The following is a 16175-nucleotide window of genomic DNA, read 5'->3' on the forward strand; positions in this document are numbered from 1 at the left end:
ATTTTTATTGACTGGTACCCCCACTACTATCTAAGAGTTAGTGCATCTTCTGAAAGTATCCACCTTCCTTCCATGCTAGTATGAAACTCTGACTTTTCACTTCAGATACATGTTTCAATTGAATGAGTATGCTGTCATTTCAAACTCTGTAATGGTAGTAAGTCACCATTTATGAGGAAAAGCTGTGGGTTTATCATGATTGTGAGTAGCTTGTATTCTCCCAAATATGTAAGAGAATTAATTCTATAACATGGCCAGATGAAGATCTACAATCACTATGCCTATAAAATGGGGATAATACTAGTACCATTGTATTGGGTAATGGTCAGAATTAAGTGAAATAATCCATACAGGACTGTTAAAATAGTACCTGGCATATAGTTAGGACTCAGTAAATATAGACAGTCTTCACTTTGTATGGTCCCAAATACCCAAATTTCAGTTGCCATAGTTTGGTTAAATAACACCAAACCCCCCAAAAAACAAGGTTCAAATTTCAGTTATCACAATGTATTAATTGTGAATAACTGCATTAAGTATGAATCCCCATGTGAATAACAGATGCACATCGTGATCAGCAATCACATCATTTCTTTCAAAATCTTTCACTGATTGATCACTACATATCTGTTATTCAGTTCATGTATAGATAGCACTATCTTCCATCTTACAAAAATGGATGATCAGAAGAGAGACTTGGCCAGCAAAGATGAAAGTGCAGCAAAGAAATGGAATGCTGAAAGTAAAATTGTAAAGTGCTGGTGACGAAAAAGATGAAGATGTCCCGGAGGAAGTGACGCTAGCAAAAAACACTTCGCATGAACTCTCAGAGATATTTCACGACATTGGAAGTGCGAAGGATAAAATGTTGGAAGCTGAATCAAACTTAGGAGCATGAAAATTAGCCAAGGCAAAGAAAAGATTTGCTTTGAACTGTATCATAAGTTGTATGAAGGGAAGTCAAGCACTATTCAAACTACTTTAGTAGGTTTTTTACAAAGAAAGAAAGCATTTTAATTCTCAATGTTTCTAATGTTCTACATTACAGTGTACTAAATATAATTGGTTTTACCATTTTTTCGTTCCCCTACTCATTTTTCACTGGCAGTAGGAGGATTTTTCATGTTTTGACCAAAAAAAAAAATTTAAAGGTCATGAAACAACCATAGTTTTTCCTATTGATTATCATGATCACTTTGCATGGTTTCAACTTGTACTGTCATTTTTATAATCATTTATACGGTGCAAAGCAAGGACTTCCTATAGTTATCATTATTAGAAATTATTTTATCCAGCAAATCAAGTACTATAGTTTTAGAGAAATTGCTCATTGCTTTTTAAAATTTGAGAATTTAAAACTTTCTGCCATTTCTCTCCTGCTTCTGTCTTTGTGTTTTCTAGACTAAGTCCTGATTCTAGTCATGTCTCATCACAGGATTAACTCTTAGAGCCTCCCAGTGCATCTTCTACAGAAATACAGTATTTATCCTCATTTTGCCTGTTCTTCAGTATTTGACCACATTTCTTCATCGTCCTAAATCTACTAAAATTCCACACTAGGCCTTTCCCTTTCATTCTTCCTGCTAATGTCTTGTTCTGTCACACTCTACTGAAAGACTATCGGTCCTTTAATACATTGTCTTCCTTTCAAAACGACACCTGCCCTAGAACATATCCTTATGAGAAATTTCTTTAAATTCATTGGTTTCTTCCTTATGTTTCATCTACATTTCTGTCAATCATAAAAAGAAACCCACAAATGTCTTTCTTGAATTTAAATTATTATAAGAAATTCTATGTAAGCAAAATATAAAATTCTAGGTGGAAGTTAACCAAGTTAACACTTGGAAATGATGCTATGATTGGCAACAAAATAAAAATTAAAAATAAATGCTATGCATTCTCACTTTTACCTTTTTGTACTTCTAGAACCATGTGAATGTACAGTTGAACATTCAAAAATATAGTTAAGTTTTCATTAAATACATAATGATGATTGAAATCTTGCTTTCATCTCTCCATTCATCACTGCTTTGACATAATTGTTTCTTGGAGTTCTGAGGCTTTCAGAAAGTGAAACCATCATTTGGCTGATATTATCTGCACACACATAGGATGGAGAACAGCTACTAAAAGCTGCAGTGACTCTAAACAAATTAATATGGATTTGGGCATGAATCTTTTGCTCAGAAAAGAGGCTGGTAACCTAGTTCATTCTCCTTAGGACCTTTGGAATCCTAGTGAGTTGACTTTGAAGAGGATTCAGTTCAATAACCTGAATTATTACCTCACTGTGTAAAACCAAGGACTTTGTCAGTTTTAAAATGCTAAATGGGTTGGAGCACCTGGGTGGCTCACTCAGTTAAAGAATCTGCCTTCTGCTCAGGTCATGATCCCAGAGTCTTGGATTCAAGCCCCACATCAGGCTCTCCACTCGTAGGGAGTCTGCTTCTCCCTCTGACCTTCCCCCTTCTGTGCATTCTCACTCTCTCTCTCAAATAAATAAATAACATCTTAAAAAATAAAATAAAATGCTAAAAGGAGGGGCACCTGGGTGGCTCAGTCGTTAAGTAGCCAACTCTTTAAAAAAATATATATATATTTTATTTATTTATTCATGAGGGACACAGAGAGCGAGATAGAGGCAGAGACACAGGCAGAGGGAGAAGCAGGCCCCATGCAGGGAGCCCAACGTGGGACTCGATCCCAGGTCTCCAGGATCACACCCCGGGCTGAAGGCGGAGCTAAACCACTGAGCCACTGGGGCTGCCCTAAGTAGCCAACTCTTGATTTTGGCTCAGGTCATGGTCTCAGAGTCCTGGGATCCAGCCCCACATCAGACTCCTTGCTCATCAGAGAGTCTGCTTAAGATTCTCTCTGTCTCAAAAAAAAAAAAAAAAAAAAAGATTATCTCTGTCTCCCTCTATCCCTCTCCCTACTCACTCTCAAATTAATTAATTAATTAATTAATTAAATCTTTTTAAAAATAAAATAATAAAATGCCAAAAGCAGTTTTTAATTTATATATTTAGATAAAGTTACTATATTGGAACTTAAAATCTTGAGTCTAATACTACCTTTGGAATTTTCCATGGTCATTATTGCATTTCATGTTACTGAATGTAAGTGTTCATTTTTCCAGAAAAGGTATGAGTGTCTCTGTTTGGCTTACTTTAGCTCATAGTATCTTGAGGAGATTCCAGGGAAATTCACAGAGGCCCCAGATTTCTGATGGTATTGGCACCAAGATCATCTGATTTGGAATCTCCTTAACAAAGTAATAATTCTCACACCACCTAAAAGAGTTATCTCCTGTAAACAGAAATTCTTTTCTATTTCTCATTTACTTCTCCGAGGTCATGTCACCTCCTGAATTATCGGTTTCATTGGTCCGAAGCTATCATTTCTGTTAGGTGTTTTTTTACTGTGCAGTATAATGGAAAAAATTTCATTAAACAAGTTGTGTATCTCCTGCTGTAAAGTGTAAGCAGAGTACAAATTTGAATGTAGAAGACAATGACTAGAATAATCAGTGCAAGAACATCCTTAAAGCTTATCTTGTGGAACAAGGGCAAACTCAGCTAAAAACTTTGTTTAAATCCTGCTTGACATAACAAGAACCTTTACACTTTATCTGTCTACGACTATCGGTGAATATACCTGACTCATCACCAGAGTGCCTTTCAACTCAGCCCTGTTCAGCTCAATTGCTCTTCCTGCCTTATACCGACACTTAAAATTCTTTGAGGCCTCTGGGGAAGGCTGTAGAGTTTTTATATTTAATATTATTTTATAGCACAGGAAGTTCATAGTTCATCAGTACTGCAGCTCTACAAAATATAATGGAAGGATTTTTTCCTATATATGCAAGATCTCTTTGTAGTCTGGCTCTGTGGTTGTGTCATGAGCTTCCTTTTCTAAGCAGCGGTTATATACAGCAGAGTCATTTTTTTAAATAACAAAAAAACAACAAAAAGAAAGAACAACCAAAAAATCCTTCATAATCTTAATCTGAAAAGAAAGTCTATGTTGGCGGCACTATTACATCCTAGTTTTTCTCTACATGATTTAGAAGAGCAAAAGCGTCTGGCTTTACTATCATTCACCAGTAGCTGTCCTTTCACCCTGTCTTGTCCTCTCTTCTCTTCTATGCAGAACGGTGCTATTAGCTTTTTTGGGAATTTACTTCATAGAGCAATAAGCGATTGTTTTGTAGAAACCACATTGGTTTGGTTAACTTTTTCCATGCTATTACAACTTCAGTGTTCTATGTCCTTCACCTTCAGGTACCCTTTTTTCTTAATTGCTTAACTTATCTTTGATGTCTCACTTTGTCTCTAGTTTTCTACTTAAAAATCCACACAAAGGATTAACAGTTTAATCATTTTAGTGTATTTTGAGGTAGTTTTCTGCGAACTAAACTGTTTTAAAGTGTGGTGCTGACTCTCTCACTGGAAGGTGGGAAGCAGGTATACTCAGCTGCCACAGTTTTCCTGGATGCTCAGCTTTCCTTCCTAGACCTAGAGAGAAACCTCCCAGTGCCTGGTGTATGGATCTTGTCTCCTGCCTTTGCCTTTTGTCTTGCTCCTTGACTAATGTGGTTCTTGGGGACCTACGCCTGCCCTTCAGGTGACAGTGCCTTCACACCCTGATGCCTGGTCAGTGCTAGGTTATTAGGATGCCTATAGGTTGGGGGAAACAATGAAAATAGCACCATCTAGTCTGCCTTGTCCTCTCTGCCTGACTCATCCATTATTATTAGATCTTCTGGTCTACTCTGTTGATTTAATTACCTTCAAAAAGTTTGTTTTGTTTTGGTTTGGTTTTGGAGCCTCTGCTAGAGAAATGAAATTTCTCATATATTTTTGAACAAAGCCCTCTCTTCTGTCTGGAGCATGAGCAGCACTAGGAGAGATGCTTTTGGAGAGATGAAAAAGCAAGGATCACCTTCCTAGCCAGTAAGATAACTGATCAACAGGATGGTATGAGTCAAAGCCAGATCTCCTTCACATCTATGTGGTTTTTTTTTTGCACATATCATACTGAGAATACTGTGGGTAGCTCACGTTTTAGCACATTGTTTGCCCCATGAGTACAAAATAAATGGTGTCTGTAGTGTCCATAGGAGGTTTCATAGCTCCTAGGTGGGGGAGTTAAGACATGAAACCCCAACTAAGTGTGTAAAGCAGCCAGTTTATCTGAGTGGAAATTCAATTAAGTTCAGGGCTAAGGAAGAGCACTGTGGTCTCTAGTGTATGGGCAAAAGTTTCCAAAGAGGTGGCACTTGAAGCAAGCCCTACAAGAATGTTTATTAACTTTGCCTTCACTTTATCCTGCTTCTTACCATTAGGGCTTCTTGGCAGCTGGTTCGCTGCCTTAGAATAGAGGATACTTACGGAGAGCCTAATACTACAAATCCTGATGCCGTGTGCATCTTTGCTTAAAAGTTAACTTCTTTGAATTCCAAAGATCCTAATAATAGAAAACTGTTAACCTCTCATTGAGCAAGTGTAGCTGTCCTGTTCTCCTGACAGTTTTTCTTCTTCCCAGTTTAGATTTTAAATACATGAGAGCCTGGGACCATGTGTTTCTTATCCTTAGTTTGTAATTCTCTATGGATAAGACTGGCCCGCTCCCTACATTGTAATCTAATCCCTTACTAAGAGGTCTCTATTTGCTGTAGGTGATGGATTAGTCTTTCAAGCGCCCCCGCCCCAGCAGTGGTGGTTGTCTTGGGCATTCCCATCACCTGCCTTCTCCTGATCTCCATTTCTCTTCCTACCAACTGCTCTCCTGCCTTTTTTCCCTGATAACCCCGTTTCCATAGCATGTTTAATATACTTGTAAGGAGATGTCAAGACTTCCCTTAAGAATATGGGCTTTTGGGGATCCCTGGGTGGCTCAGCTGTTTAGCCCTGCCTTCGGCCCAGGGCGTGATCCTGGAGTCCTGGGATTGAGTCCCACATCAGGCTCCCTGCATGGAGCCTGCTTCTCCCTTTCTCTCTGCCTGTGTCTCTGCCCGTGTGTGTGTGCGTGTGTGTGTGTGTGTGTGTGTGTGTGTGTCTCATGAATAAATAAATAAAACCTTAAAAAAAAAGAATATGGGCTTTTATTTATGATAGCATGTGTGCATTAACAGGAGATAGGCAGGTTGGCAGGTGGAATCTGACCAAGTATAGAGGGAGCCTTAATTGAGAGCACCCAAGTTAATTTTAAAACCCACCGATTTAATATAGCTTTACTTTTTAATTTAGTAAATGTGTTTAGCTACTGTTTTAACTCAGTTAATATAATCTTTCCTCAAATTCAGTGGAATTCACTTTTTTCTAATTCACTAAAAATATGTTTGTTCAGCTATTGTTTTTAGACAATTAATAAACCTTTTTTCTGTGGTTCTCCTTTGCAAATGGGCTGGTTTCAATATGTGGGCCTTAATTTGTGTAATTGTTCTCTTTTAGTCCTCTTTGTGATCTACCTTTCATTCTGTTTGGGAGACACTGGTTGCTTTGTAGTTTTGGAAAAAAAAAATAGCATGAAAGTATACCTGGAAAGAGGAGATCTCAACAAAATTATTCTTAAGTGAAATTTTGTATATTGTAAACTGTTTTTCATAGACTGTCACCTTGAAACCTACCTGAAAGCAAATACAGAAGCCTTCTCACCATTAATGCCACACAGATTCATTTATTTGACATTAAAAAATAGTCATTAACTTTGTACTCTGTGCCAGATATAGTTCCAGGTGGTGAGGATCTAGCATTGAACCAGACAGACAAGGACCTTGCTATCTGCTAGCACTCTTTCTAGCCGGGGCCACAGTGGAGACAGACACAGCAGTCACACACACAGCCTGTACACATGGCAGCTTGACTTCCCAGTTCTTTTTCCCTTTACCGTTGCTTCAGAGACACATCTACAACCTTGGTACCTGTAGTGTTGTGTTGAATTTAGTCTCATGGTACTACTACCCCGATCTAGTAAGAGCTGCTGCCTTGCTTGAGTACAGGGGAAAACAATGGAGAGGCTCCTGGCAGGGTCAAGTTTCTTGTTAAGCTGGAACTAAACTTGCTGTACTTTCACAATTGTAAAGGTGAGAATTCATTCACTCATTCAGCAAATGTTTATTGAACACTATATAAGTCAGGGTTCTATTACGTGCCAGGCTTTGTGGCACCTACATGCCCTTAAGTACTTCACACTCTAGATGGAGGAAGAGAGACATAAAATAAATAATTACTGATAAATGTTATAATAAAAACATATATCAAGTACAAGGGGAACAGCACAAAAGCAGGAAATAACTCTGCCTGGAGGTAGGTCTCACCATAAGGTCACTTCTAAACTGCACCTGAAAGGTGGCTGGAAATAGAGCCTGCTCTGGTTATTTGGGGAATGTTTACTGAACATCTTCTGTGAACCAAGCCCAGTGGTAGGCACCATAGATGCAGCAGTCGGGACAAAGTCCCTGCTCTCTTAGCAGCAGAGAAACATACAATAAGCATATAGACAAATAATTATATTTTAGGTGCTAATTCCTATTAATAACCACAAAACAAAGCTGAATAAAAGGAACAGAAAATGGCAAGGGATACTGTTTTAGATCAGAGAGTCAGAGAAGGCCTCTCTAATGAGATGACGTTTGAGCAGAATCCTGAATGAATGAGAGAATGAGACCAAAAAGCAAAGGGAAACCATTTTGGACAGAGGGACTAGCATGACTAAAGGTGTAATTGTCAAAAGCACAGGATCTTTAGTGTGAAGTGAGATATTCTCAGAGTACAGATAAGATGGGGTGCAGGGAGTTGGGGAGAGTGTGGTAGAGGAGGGTGGGAAGGGAGGGAAGCAGAGAAAGAGGGAGGGAGAAATGAGAAAGGTCAGAAATGCCATTAACCAGCTCAGGGAGCCCTGGAAGAGAGGCAGGTTTAGGATGCAAATAATGAATTTGATTTGGGGCAATGGGAAATACAGAACTGGATATTAGAAGTCAAGGCTAAAATACAGATTTGAGTGTTCCCAGAAATTTAAAAAGGAACAAGAAGAGTAGTCAGCATTGTCAGATACTACAGAGAAGTTTAATAGGATTAGAATTTTTAAAAGGCCATCAGATTTGACATCTGGAAGGTCGGCAATGACTTCAAGAAGACATTTCAGTATATGTGGGTAGGGCAAAGCCACATCATGGTTCAGTCGGAAAGTGAAGAGGTAAGAGGCTGGGATTGTCCAGTCAAGATCACTGTCTTCCCCCACGGCCCACAGCCCCCCCCCCCCCCCCCCCCCAAGCTTGAACCTAAGGTCGGATCTTTTCCCACTCCCTCACCTTTTTCCACTTAAGGCCTAGGACTGGATGCTTGAGCTGGTGACATGATGGAGGGACAAATATGCTCAGATCCTGGGTCTCTGATGGGAGAGGGGCCAGGTGTAGGACCATGGAAGGAAGCATGGTCAATGGGGAATGGCAGGCGAGGCCCATTCTGAGGCCTGTGGGGGTGGGGGGAGGATGAAACACATAGGTTGAGCGACTACAATCTGGCAAAAGCAAGGGGGGTGGGGGAGTGGGATAGAAGCGGACAGTAAGCTGAGGGACTTTAGAAGAAATTTAGGTAGGGATGCTTAGGTTTTTTAGGGCACAGGAACTGAAGATGTGCAAAGGAAAGGTTATTGGCAGTGCTTGTGACCACAGTGATAGCAGTGAGGGGACAGTTCATGAAGTGAGGGGTAGTCCCAGCAATCCCTGGCATCATAGATGTTCAGCAGATATTTCTCAAGCCCAAAGGGGTTGCTTCCTCCATTATCTGTGGAGGAAAGGGGTGAGATCCCAGAGTTCCCAGGAGCTGTTAGTAAATGCCTGGGTTCCCTTGGGGGAGAGATGGAGACAGGCCCCAGAGATCCCAGAGCCTTAGCAGTGCAGAGCCCAGGAGGGAGCCTTGTACCACGGAGGGCCGTGCAAGCAGGGGCCGGGGTGGGGGGCCCGCGGGAGCCCCGGAGGTCAGCCACGCGGCCCCTCGCCTGCACCGCCGCCTCTGCCGCGGGCCGCTCCGGAGCCTCAAGAGCCGTCGTGCCTGCGGACTCCTGCAGCCGGTCGGCCCTGCGCGCGTGGGCTCGGGCTCCCCGCACCGAGGTCTGGCTGAGCGCCCAGGCGGCTCCCGGCGCGTTGGCTGTGCGGCGGGGCCGCGGCGGAGGCCGTCGGGCCGCGGGACCGGAGAGGGAAAGGCCCCGGGCCCCGCAGGCGGCCTCGCCAGCGCGCGGAAGCTGCGGCCGTGCCGGGAGGGCGGCGGGAGGCGGGAGGCCCCAGGAACCTTCTGGGCGTGTGCAGATGGGAGCGGGGGCGGGCCAGCCCGAGAGGCGCGTGCGGGCAGCGCCCAGACACTCTTGCGCGGTGCGGGAGCCCGAGCCCACGCGCGCAGGGCCGACCGGCTGCAGGAGGGCTGCTGCGAGCCTGGTTCTCTAACCCAGCGGGGTGGGTGGTGGCCAGGCCCCCGGCCTCGGGGCTGCAGGCTGGCCCCCCCACTCCCGAGAGCCCTACTTTGTGCCCATGTACTCTCTGCCCCCTGCCCTGTGGCGGGGACCCTCCTCCCCTCCTCTGCGCCCCAGCCACCGCCCAGGGCCACCCCAGGCTTTCAAACTGGGGGTCCCACCCTTCCGGGGAGGGCTGACCTGGCAAGACGGTCCGGAGGTTCAGCTCAGCGCTGCTGACACCAGGAGCTCATTCGCGGCCTGAAGTAGTCAAGGATACCTAAGGGATGGGGTGCGAGTTGTTCAGGAGATTTGGGGGAAGGAAGTTGAAGTTCTTACGGGCGTTGTTTTCACCTAGCATTGGTTTTAAGGTACGTTACAAGACATACGGGTTTCGGATGTTTGTTTCCGTCTCTCTTTTTTTATTAATCGGAAATGAATTGCGTCTATTATTCCTTGTGGTTATCAGAAAACATAGGGTTTTTTTTTCTTATAAACACGATATTGAATGAAAAACTCAAGTCACAGAAGAGTCTTTCAGTATACTATTTTTTTGTCAAAAACAAGCAGAACTTTATGCAAATATACACACAGTTTCCAGGATAATAGTAATCCTCTAGGGGAAGGTTTGAGGTCGGGATAGGGCAAGAGTACATAAAACCCAGAGTTTGCTTGGTCTCTCCCCTTTCTTGAAAGATGAATTTTTTTTCCTAATTCTCTTCTCTCTTAGAGTGCTCGGTGTCAGGTAGAGGTCTGCTCTCCACCTTATGGGATCCCACTGGTTTAGCTCCCGTCCTGCCACAGTCAATGCATTTGGGATCCTTTAGTTACTGAGGTTGGCAGGCTGCACAGTGCTAGCTCAGCCCCAGCTCTAGTTTATTTCCCTGATTTTCGGCTCCTTTTGGTTTATTACCTGGGGATTTCCCTTACTTCCTTTGGAACTCAGATATGCTTCTTAGAGAATATCCACAATGGCTGAGTCAACATTCCCTGGTAGCTTGTGTGGTGATTCATCTTTTTTTTTTTTTTTTTTTTTTTTTTTGATTCATCTTACATAGCCTTTCCAGGCTCATCCACAAAATTGGTTTTTTCTACTTTTACATTGGTAAATTTTGGTCATCTACAAAACAAACCATTAGTTTTTCTGTGTCTGTACCTCTGCTGTGGTACCCCCTGCATATAATATTTATTGCTTTATAAATCTGTCACTAAATATTATATCTCAGTTTATATCTTCTATTAATTACTAATATTGTCAATCTTTTCTTTCTCTACATTCTTTTCTTAACCAGTTCTTATAAGAATTTATATATAGGTATTTACAAAGAACAAGTCTTTATAAAAAATTTTTATCTTATTTACTGCTGTTTTTATTTTCTAACTGATAACTTTTAGCTTATATTTTTATTAATTGCTTTTCTCTAGTTTTCTATGGTTTCTTCCAATGCATATTTTTCCTTCTTGTCAGTGTTTGAAGATAAAACACTGACAATATACATAGGTTTGTGAAAATGCAGACAAACTTCACTTAGCTTTAAATGTAACAGGTGACTAATCACTCACGCTTGGACTATCCCACTGAAAGTCACATAGCACCAGTCCCATTTCTCCCTTTTCCCAGACAACCCTACTGGACAGTGTTAAAAGGGAGATGTTTACCCCCGAGGGCCAGGTAGTATTTAATGGCAAGATTAACAGTTGTGGTTATGTCAACATTCAGCAGCTCCTAAAAGCTGTGAGGAAGCTCTGACCCAGGCTGCTCCTCTAATTCTGCAGCCCTTGCATATTTGGAGAAATGGTAATGGGCTCTCAATCTGAGGGGGCAACTCCAGGGTCTGTGTCAGCACCTGCCCAGCTGCATCATTCTCACAGCTGCCACACCTCTGCCTAGGCAAACGCTACTCTGTGTCATTGATCAGCCCTCACATCATTTTTCCATCACTGGTCCTCTTGACTATGAAGAAAGAAAAGGCTGGGCCTTGGGGCAGCTTTGATATTTAGAGAATTTTGTTTTTTTTCAAAGATCTAAGATTATAAGTAGAAACCTCAATAATAAAATCCCCCCAAACTGAAAAGGAACTGCCCTTCAAGTTGGGAGAAAACCAGTAGTAGGGTGTCTGGGCTGAGCAGGGTCAAATGTACAAAGATCAAGTAACATAAAATCAAGTAAGATATACCATGTCACTACCAAAAGTCTCAGTGGCAGCATTAGTGAGAACAATTTCAGTGGAGTAGGTGATCAAGGCAAATGTCAAACAACAGTGCAGAGTCTTCATATTTGCCAGATTTCCCCCTAACCTCAATTGAAAACACAAATTCCAGCCACTCAATAAGCTCTTCCTATCATTCTGAAATATTCTTTATCAGATGTTTCCTTTATCTCGCATTTCCTTGAGACAAGGCTAGTATTCTTGGATGATGCTGAACTTTAGAGTACAGGCGAAGTAGTGTGTTTGTACATATGTGTACACATGGTGATGATAGCTCTCATCACATTCTCAGAGGAGACATGATTTTTTGTACATCTGTAGCTTCAGAACTTTAGAAATTCAGCCACTTATTTTCACGAGTTTTGCCTTGACACAGTAACTGGTCCAACAGGTAATTCCTGGTTTTCGTTGGATCTATATTTTCTGGATATTTCTAGCTCAGTATAGAATAGAGGACCTGAATCACTCCTTATAAAAGTCTTTCACATTCAGAGCAAATGTTGTATTAATTATTGCCTTTATTGTTCTTACACTTTTATCACTCCTTGACCTTTTGATCAATTCCTATCATAAAGAACAATTTCTCTTGTTCCTAGAATCTTTCCTATCCGTTGTCTAAGAAAACTTGAAATGTTAGAATATGCTCCCTTATTCCAAAACATTATCTTGCTCTTGAAATAGTATCTAAATATTTCCTATAATTTCACATTTTTGAAATATACATACTGTGCGTCTTTGTTTCTTATACTAAAACTGTGTCATGGGATTTATTTTTCAGTGTAGCCAGTTTTGTTTACAGCTTTCTTCTAGAAATTGTCCTGCTTACTAAACAATATTCGTTTGCTTGGAAGAATCTATTCATGATGAATTTTTTAGGGCACGAAATTGTATTGTGTAAAATAGTGTAAAACAGTGTTTTGGAAGTGAACACTACAATGCCATTCCAATAAAATCCTAGTGGAGTAGAGTATTAGGTGACAAAGTGATGGTAAACTGAAAGAATCAAACTTAGGAAAATAAAATTTTGAAGAAGAGAGGTAGACCTACCTCTCTTGAAGAAGAGAGGTTCACCTACCAACTGTTATGAAACCATAAGAATTTAAACAGTATGGTGGTGCTTATGGACCAAAAAAACCAGAAACGAGTATTTGGCTGTTCCATTTTGTGGGAATGTGAATTAGCGCAATCTTCAAGAAGGGTTATTGGGTAGTTCATATGGGAAGTTTTTAAAATGTGAAGTTTTCTTTGGCTAATCATTTCAACTGTAATGAATTTTTATAAGAAAATAACTGCGCGTGTGTGCAAAAATGTAGCAATAAGGATGGTCATGACAGCATTTTTTTAAACAACAAAACGTTAGAAACAACCTCAATGTTCAACAAAGGGATAAGTATATAAAAAGGAACACCATATATGGTAAAAATTGTGTTACAGAGCTACAGTTTTGGCAAAGGTCAGAATAGATTACTGAGTGAGGCAAAAAGAGTTTATTAAGCTTTATGATACTTCTTATTTTTTAAGGAAAAATGTATGTTATATATACAACTCTATATAAATATTGGTGATTTTTATAAAATTGTTTTGCTATGTATATTATACAGTAAAAATATTTAAAAAATGTCTAAAGGAAGGTGCTACAAAATCTAGGGTTCCTAAAAATATTCATTCTGCTAGTCTTCTTTTATCTCTAAAATGGTTAACTTTTCATTATAAAGCAGTATTTTGGAATAATAAATTTGACCTTTTCATTTTTTGTCAGATGTGTAGTTTCTTTAAAAAGAAAGGCAGTTCTCTAAACAGAGGAACATTGGGATATATCAGTCAGAGAGACATTGCTAAAAATTAGGGTTTTTTTTTTTATATCAGATGCCCATTAATGTTAAAGAGCTGTAGTGTAGCTCAGTGAGTGAAGACACCTGCCATATGTCTGTTTTCCTGTGCAACATGGTAATTTACAATTACAATTAGTGTGTTTATATACCTCAGTGGTGTTAACCCATATTTAGAGTATAATATAAGCCCAAATCATTTTCATGTTTCTGAATGTTTACTTTTCAATTTTAAAAGCCATTTGAAAATATCGAAACCCTGATTTTATCACAGTAGAATCCTCCCTACTTATCATATTTACAGAAACCAAACAAATATAAATGAGATCTATAGATTTCTAGGTTTGAAGGCAGGGGCAGTTCCTGTGATTATAACCCCAACCAGTTGAAAGATGAACTGTCATGAAGTGAATCTACCCCAGGACCCAGTAAAATCCTTTAAACAAGCATTAGTATTAGCATGGTTACGCCAGTGAAGAGAAACATTACAAGAAGCTCCTGAAGAGACTGTATGGTTTACCTACAAGGCTACCTTCAGAAAAGAGTGCAGTGTGTCAGTCTGTTGGGCTGCTGCCCTGCCACCTCACTTTTAGCTAGGAACCCTGCTGTGAATTCTGCTAAGGGCAAAATAAGCTACTTTGGCATTGAACTTGGGCTTCTTAGGTTCTCATCCCCCAGTTTTCAACAAAAGAAGTACAAACCAACTTCACTTATTACAGTTGACTCTTCTGCTGGCTGCCTGCCAAAGACTAGGGTTAGAAAAGGAAGAACTGAGGCCTTCCTGAGAAATCACTACATTTTGGATTCAATATTCGCTTCTAAATCTGTACAACAGATGTAATCTGTTATATCACATCTTGTCTAAAAGAGTAACTGCATTGTTTAATAATTAGTCGGCTTCTTCCTTCCAGGATGTGTGGTGTACACCTTCTTCTAGATCTTGGTGCAATGGCTAGGGCAATGTAGAAGATGCATTAGGTGATTTATTATCTTAGAATGGTTGATGGTGTTCCTAGAACAACTGTAAAGCTTTGATTACTATTGACTGAGTAGTGGGAAAATCTTAATATATACCTTTTCACTGAAAGAGAATTTGTTTCAATATACCATCTATTAGTTTGCCAGGGTTGCCGTAACAAGTACTCCACCTTAGGGAGCTTACAGAACAGAAATTTATTTTTCCATGGTTCTGGAAACTAGAAGGCTGAGATCAATGTGGGCAAGGTTGGTTCCTTCTGAGGGCTGTGAGGGAAGGATCTGTATGAGGCTTGTAGATGGCTGTTCTCTCTCTGTGTCTTCACATTATCTTCCTTGTGTATATATCTGTGTCCAAATTTCCTCTTCTTACAAAGACAACAATCACTGGATTACCCTAATGACCTCATTTTAACTTAATTATCTCGGTAAATATCTCCAAATAAGGTCACATTCTAGGGTACTTTGGGGTAGGATTTCAATGTCTGAATTTTTATGGGGAAACAGTTCAGCTCATAGCACCAGCCCAATTAAAATTTCAGCTGGATTTAATTATTCATTAATTATCTTCATTCAGAAAATATTAATTGAATACCCTATATAACAGGTAATGTCCTGGGTGCTAAGATGCAGTAGTGACCAAAGAACAGATCCATCCTGACCCTCAAGGAGCTTAAAAGTATGGTTAGTCATTGACATTAAGCAAATAAAATGTGATTATAACTAGTAATAAATAGTATGAGATGTCAGGTGGAGAGTCTTAATTTAGATTGATGTTTATAGTCCTTTTATAATATATAAATATTACTTCTTATAACATCAACATTAAATATTCTAAACCAGAGGGACCTATGTGCAGAGGAAGTGTGGTCCTATAATAGCCAAGGCATAGTTTGGGGCACAGGCATTTTTAGGGTAAAAACCCAGCTCAATCACCTATGGTCTCTGTTACTCTGAATGGGTTACTTCTTTCAGCCCCAGTTTCTCATCTGTAAAATATGTCTAGCAATCGATAGGGTGAGAGAGTTGATAAAAGCATAAAATTAAGCAGTATAGAAAGAAATCTCTAGGACTTCTCTCTTATGTAGTAGGCACTCAATAATTTTTCTCTCCAGGGACACCAAGGTGGTTCAGTTGGTTAAGCATCTGACTCCTGATTTCAACTCAGGTCATGATCTCAGGGTTGTGAGATCAAGCCCCACGTCAGGCTCCAGCTCCAACTGGGCATGGACCCTGCTTAAAATTCTCTTTCCCTCTGCCCCTCCCTCCCTCTCTAAAAAATAATAATAATTTTTCTCTCCATTGTGTTTCCACTGCCTTGTCTGTGGTTTATTTACATCTCATAAATCATTCCTTTGCATCCCCAGGAACTTTCACATAGTAGGCCTCAGTGATTAATAGCCGAAACTGAATAAATAAGAAAACACAAAAAGTAGAGACAATAGTCTCGATTGCCAAAAACCTTACTATCTGATATTGGGAAATGACTTTTAAAATTCATAATAATTGGGAAAAAAATAAAGTCCATTTCCTCAGCTGTTAAATGACAACTAGGTAAAGAAACAGATGATAGGAATTTGGCTTGAAGAATATAAAGACTTTTTGAAACCCCATACAGTATAAAGTAATTGAAAGGAATAGCCTCTGAAGTTGTTTCAAGCCTATAATAATTGTATGAATCTCCATGAATAAGAACAAAACAGTGCAC

At 40.2% G+C, this 16175-nt stretch overlaps 1 protein-coding gene across 19 annotated transcripts in view; it reads left to right on the forward strand.

Annotated features, from left to right (window-relative positions):
• ARB2A (ARB2 cotranscriptional regulator A) overlaps window positions 1-16175 on the forward strand; it is a 413243-nt gene that overhangs the window by 283293 nt on the left and 113775 nt on the right. For 2 of the 19 annotated variants that reach the window (XM_025992898.2, XM_072736794.1), the window contains one exon: window positions 639-1894. The exons of 16 other annotated variants lie outside the window; for them this stretch is intronic. In XM_025992898.2, coding sequence (XP_025848683.1) covers window positions 639-649 — 11 coding nt within the window. In that variant the 3' untranslated portion in view covers window positions 650-1894. Of the gene's footprint in view, window positions 1-638; window positions 1895-16175 lie in introns of those variants that run through there. One more of the 19 variants, XM_072736790.1, reaches the window with a different exon arrangement.

This window comes from Vulpes vulpes, chromosome 14, assembly GCF_048418805.1.
Source record: "Vulpes vulpes isolate BD-2025 chromosome 14, VulVul3, whole genome shotgun sequence".
Taxonomy (NCBI): domain Eukaryota; kingdom Metazoa; phylum Chordata; class Mammalia; order Carnivora; family Canidae; genus Vulpes; species Vulpes vulpes.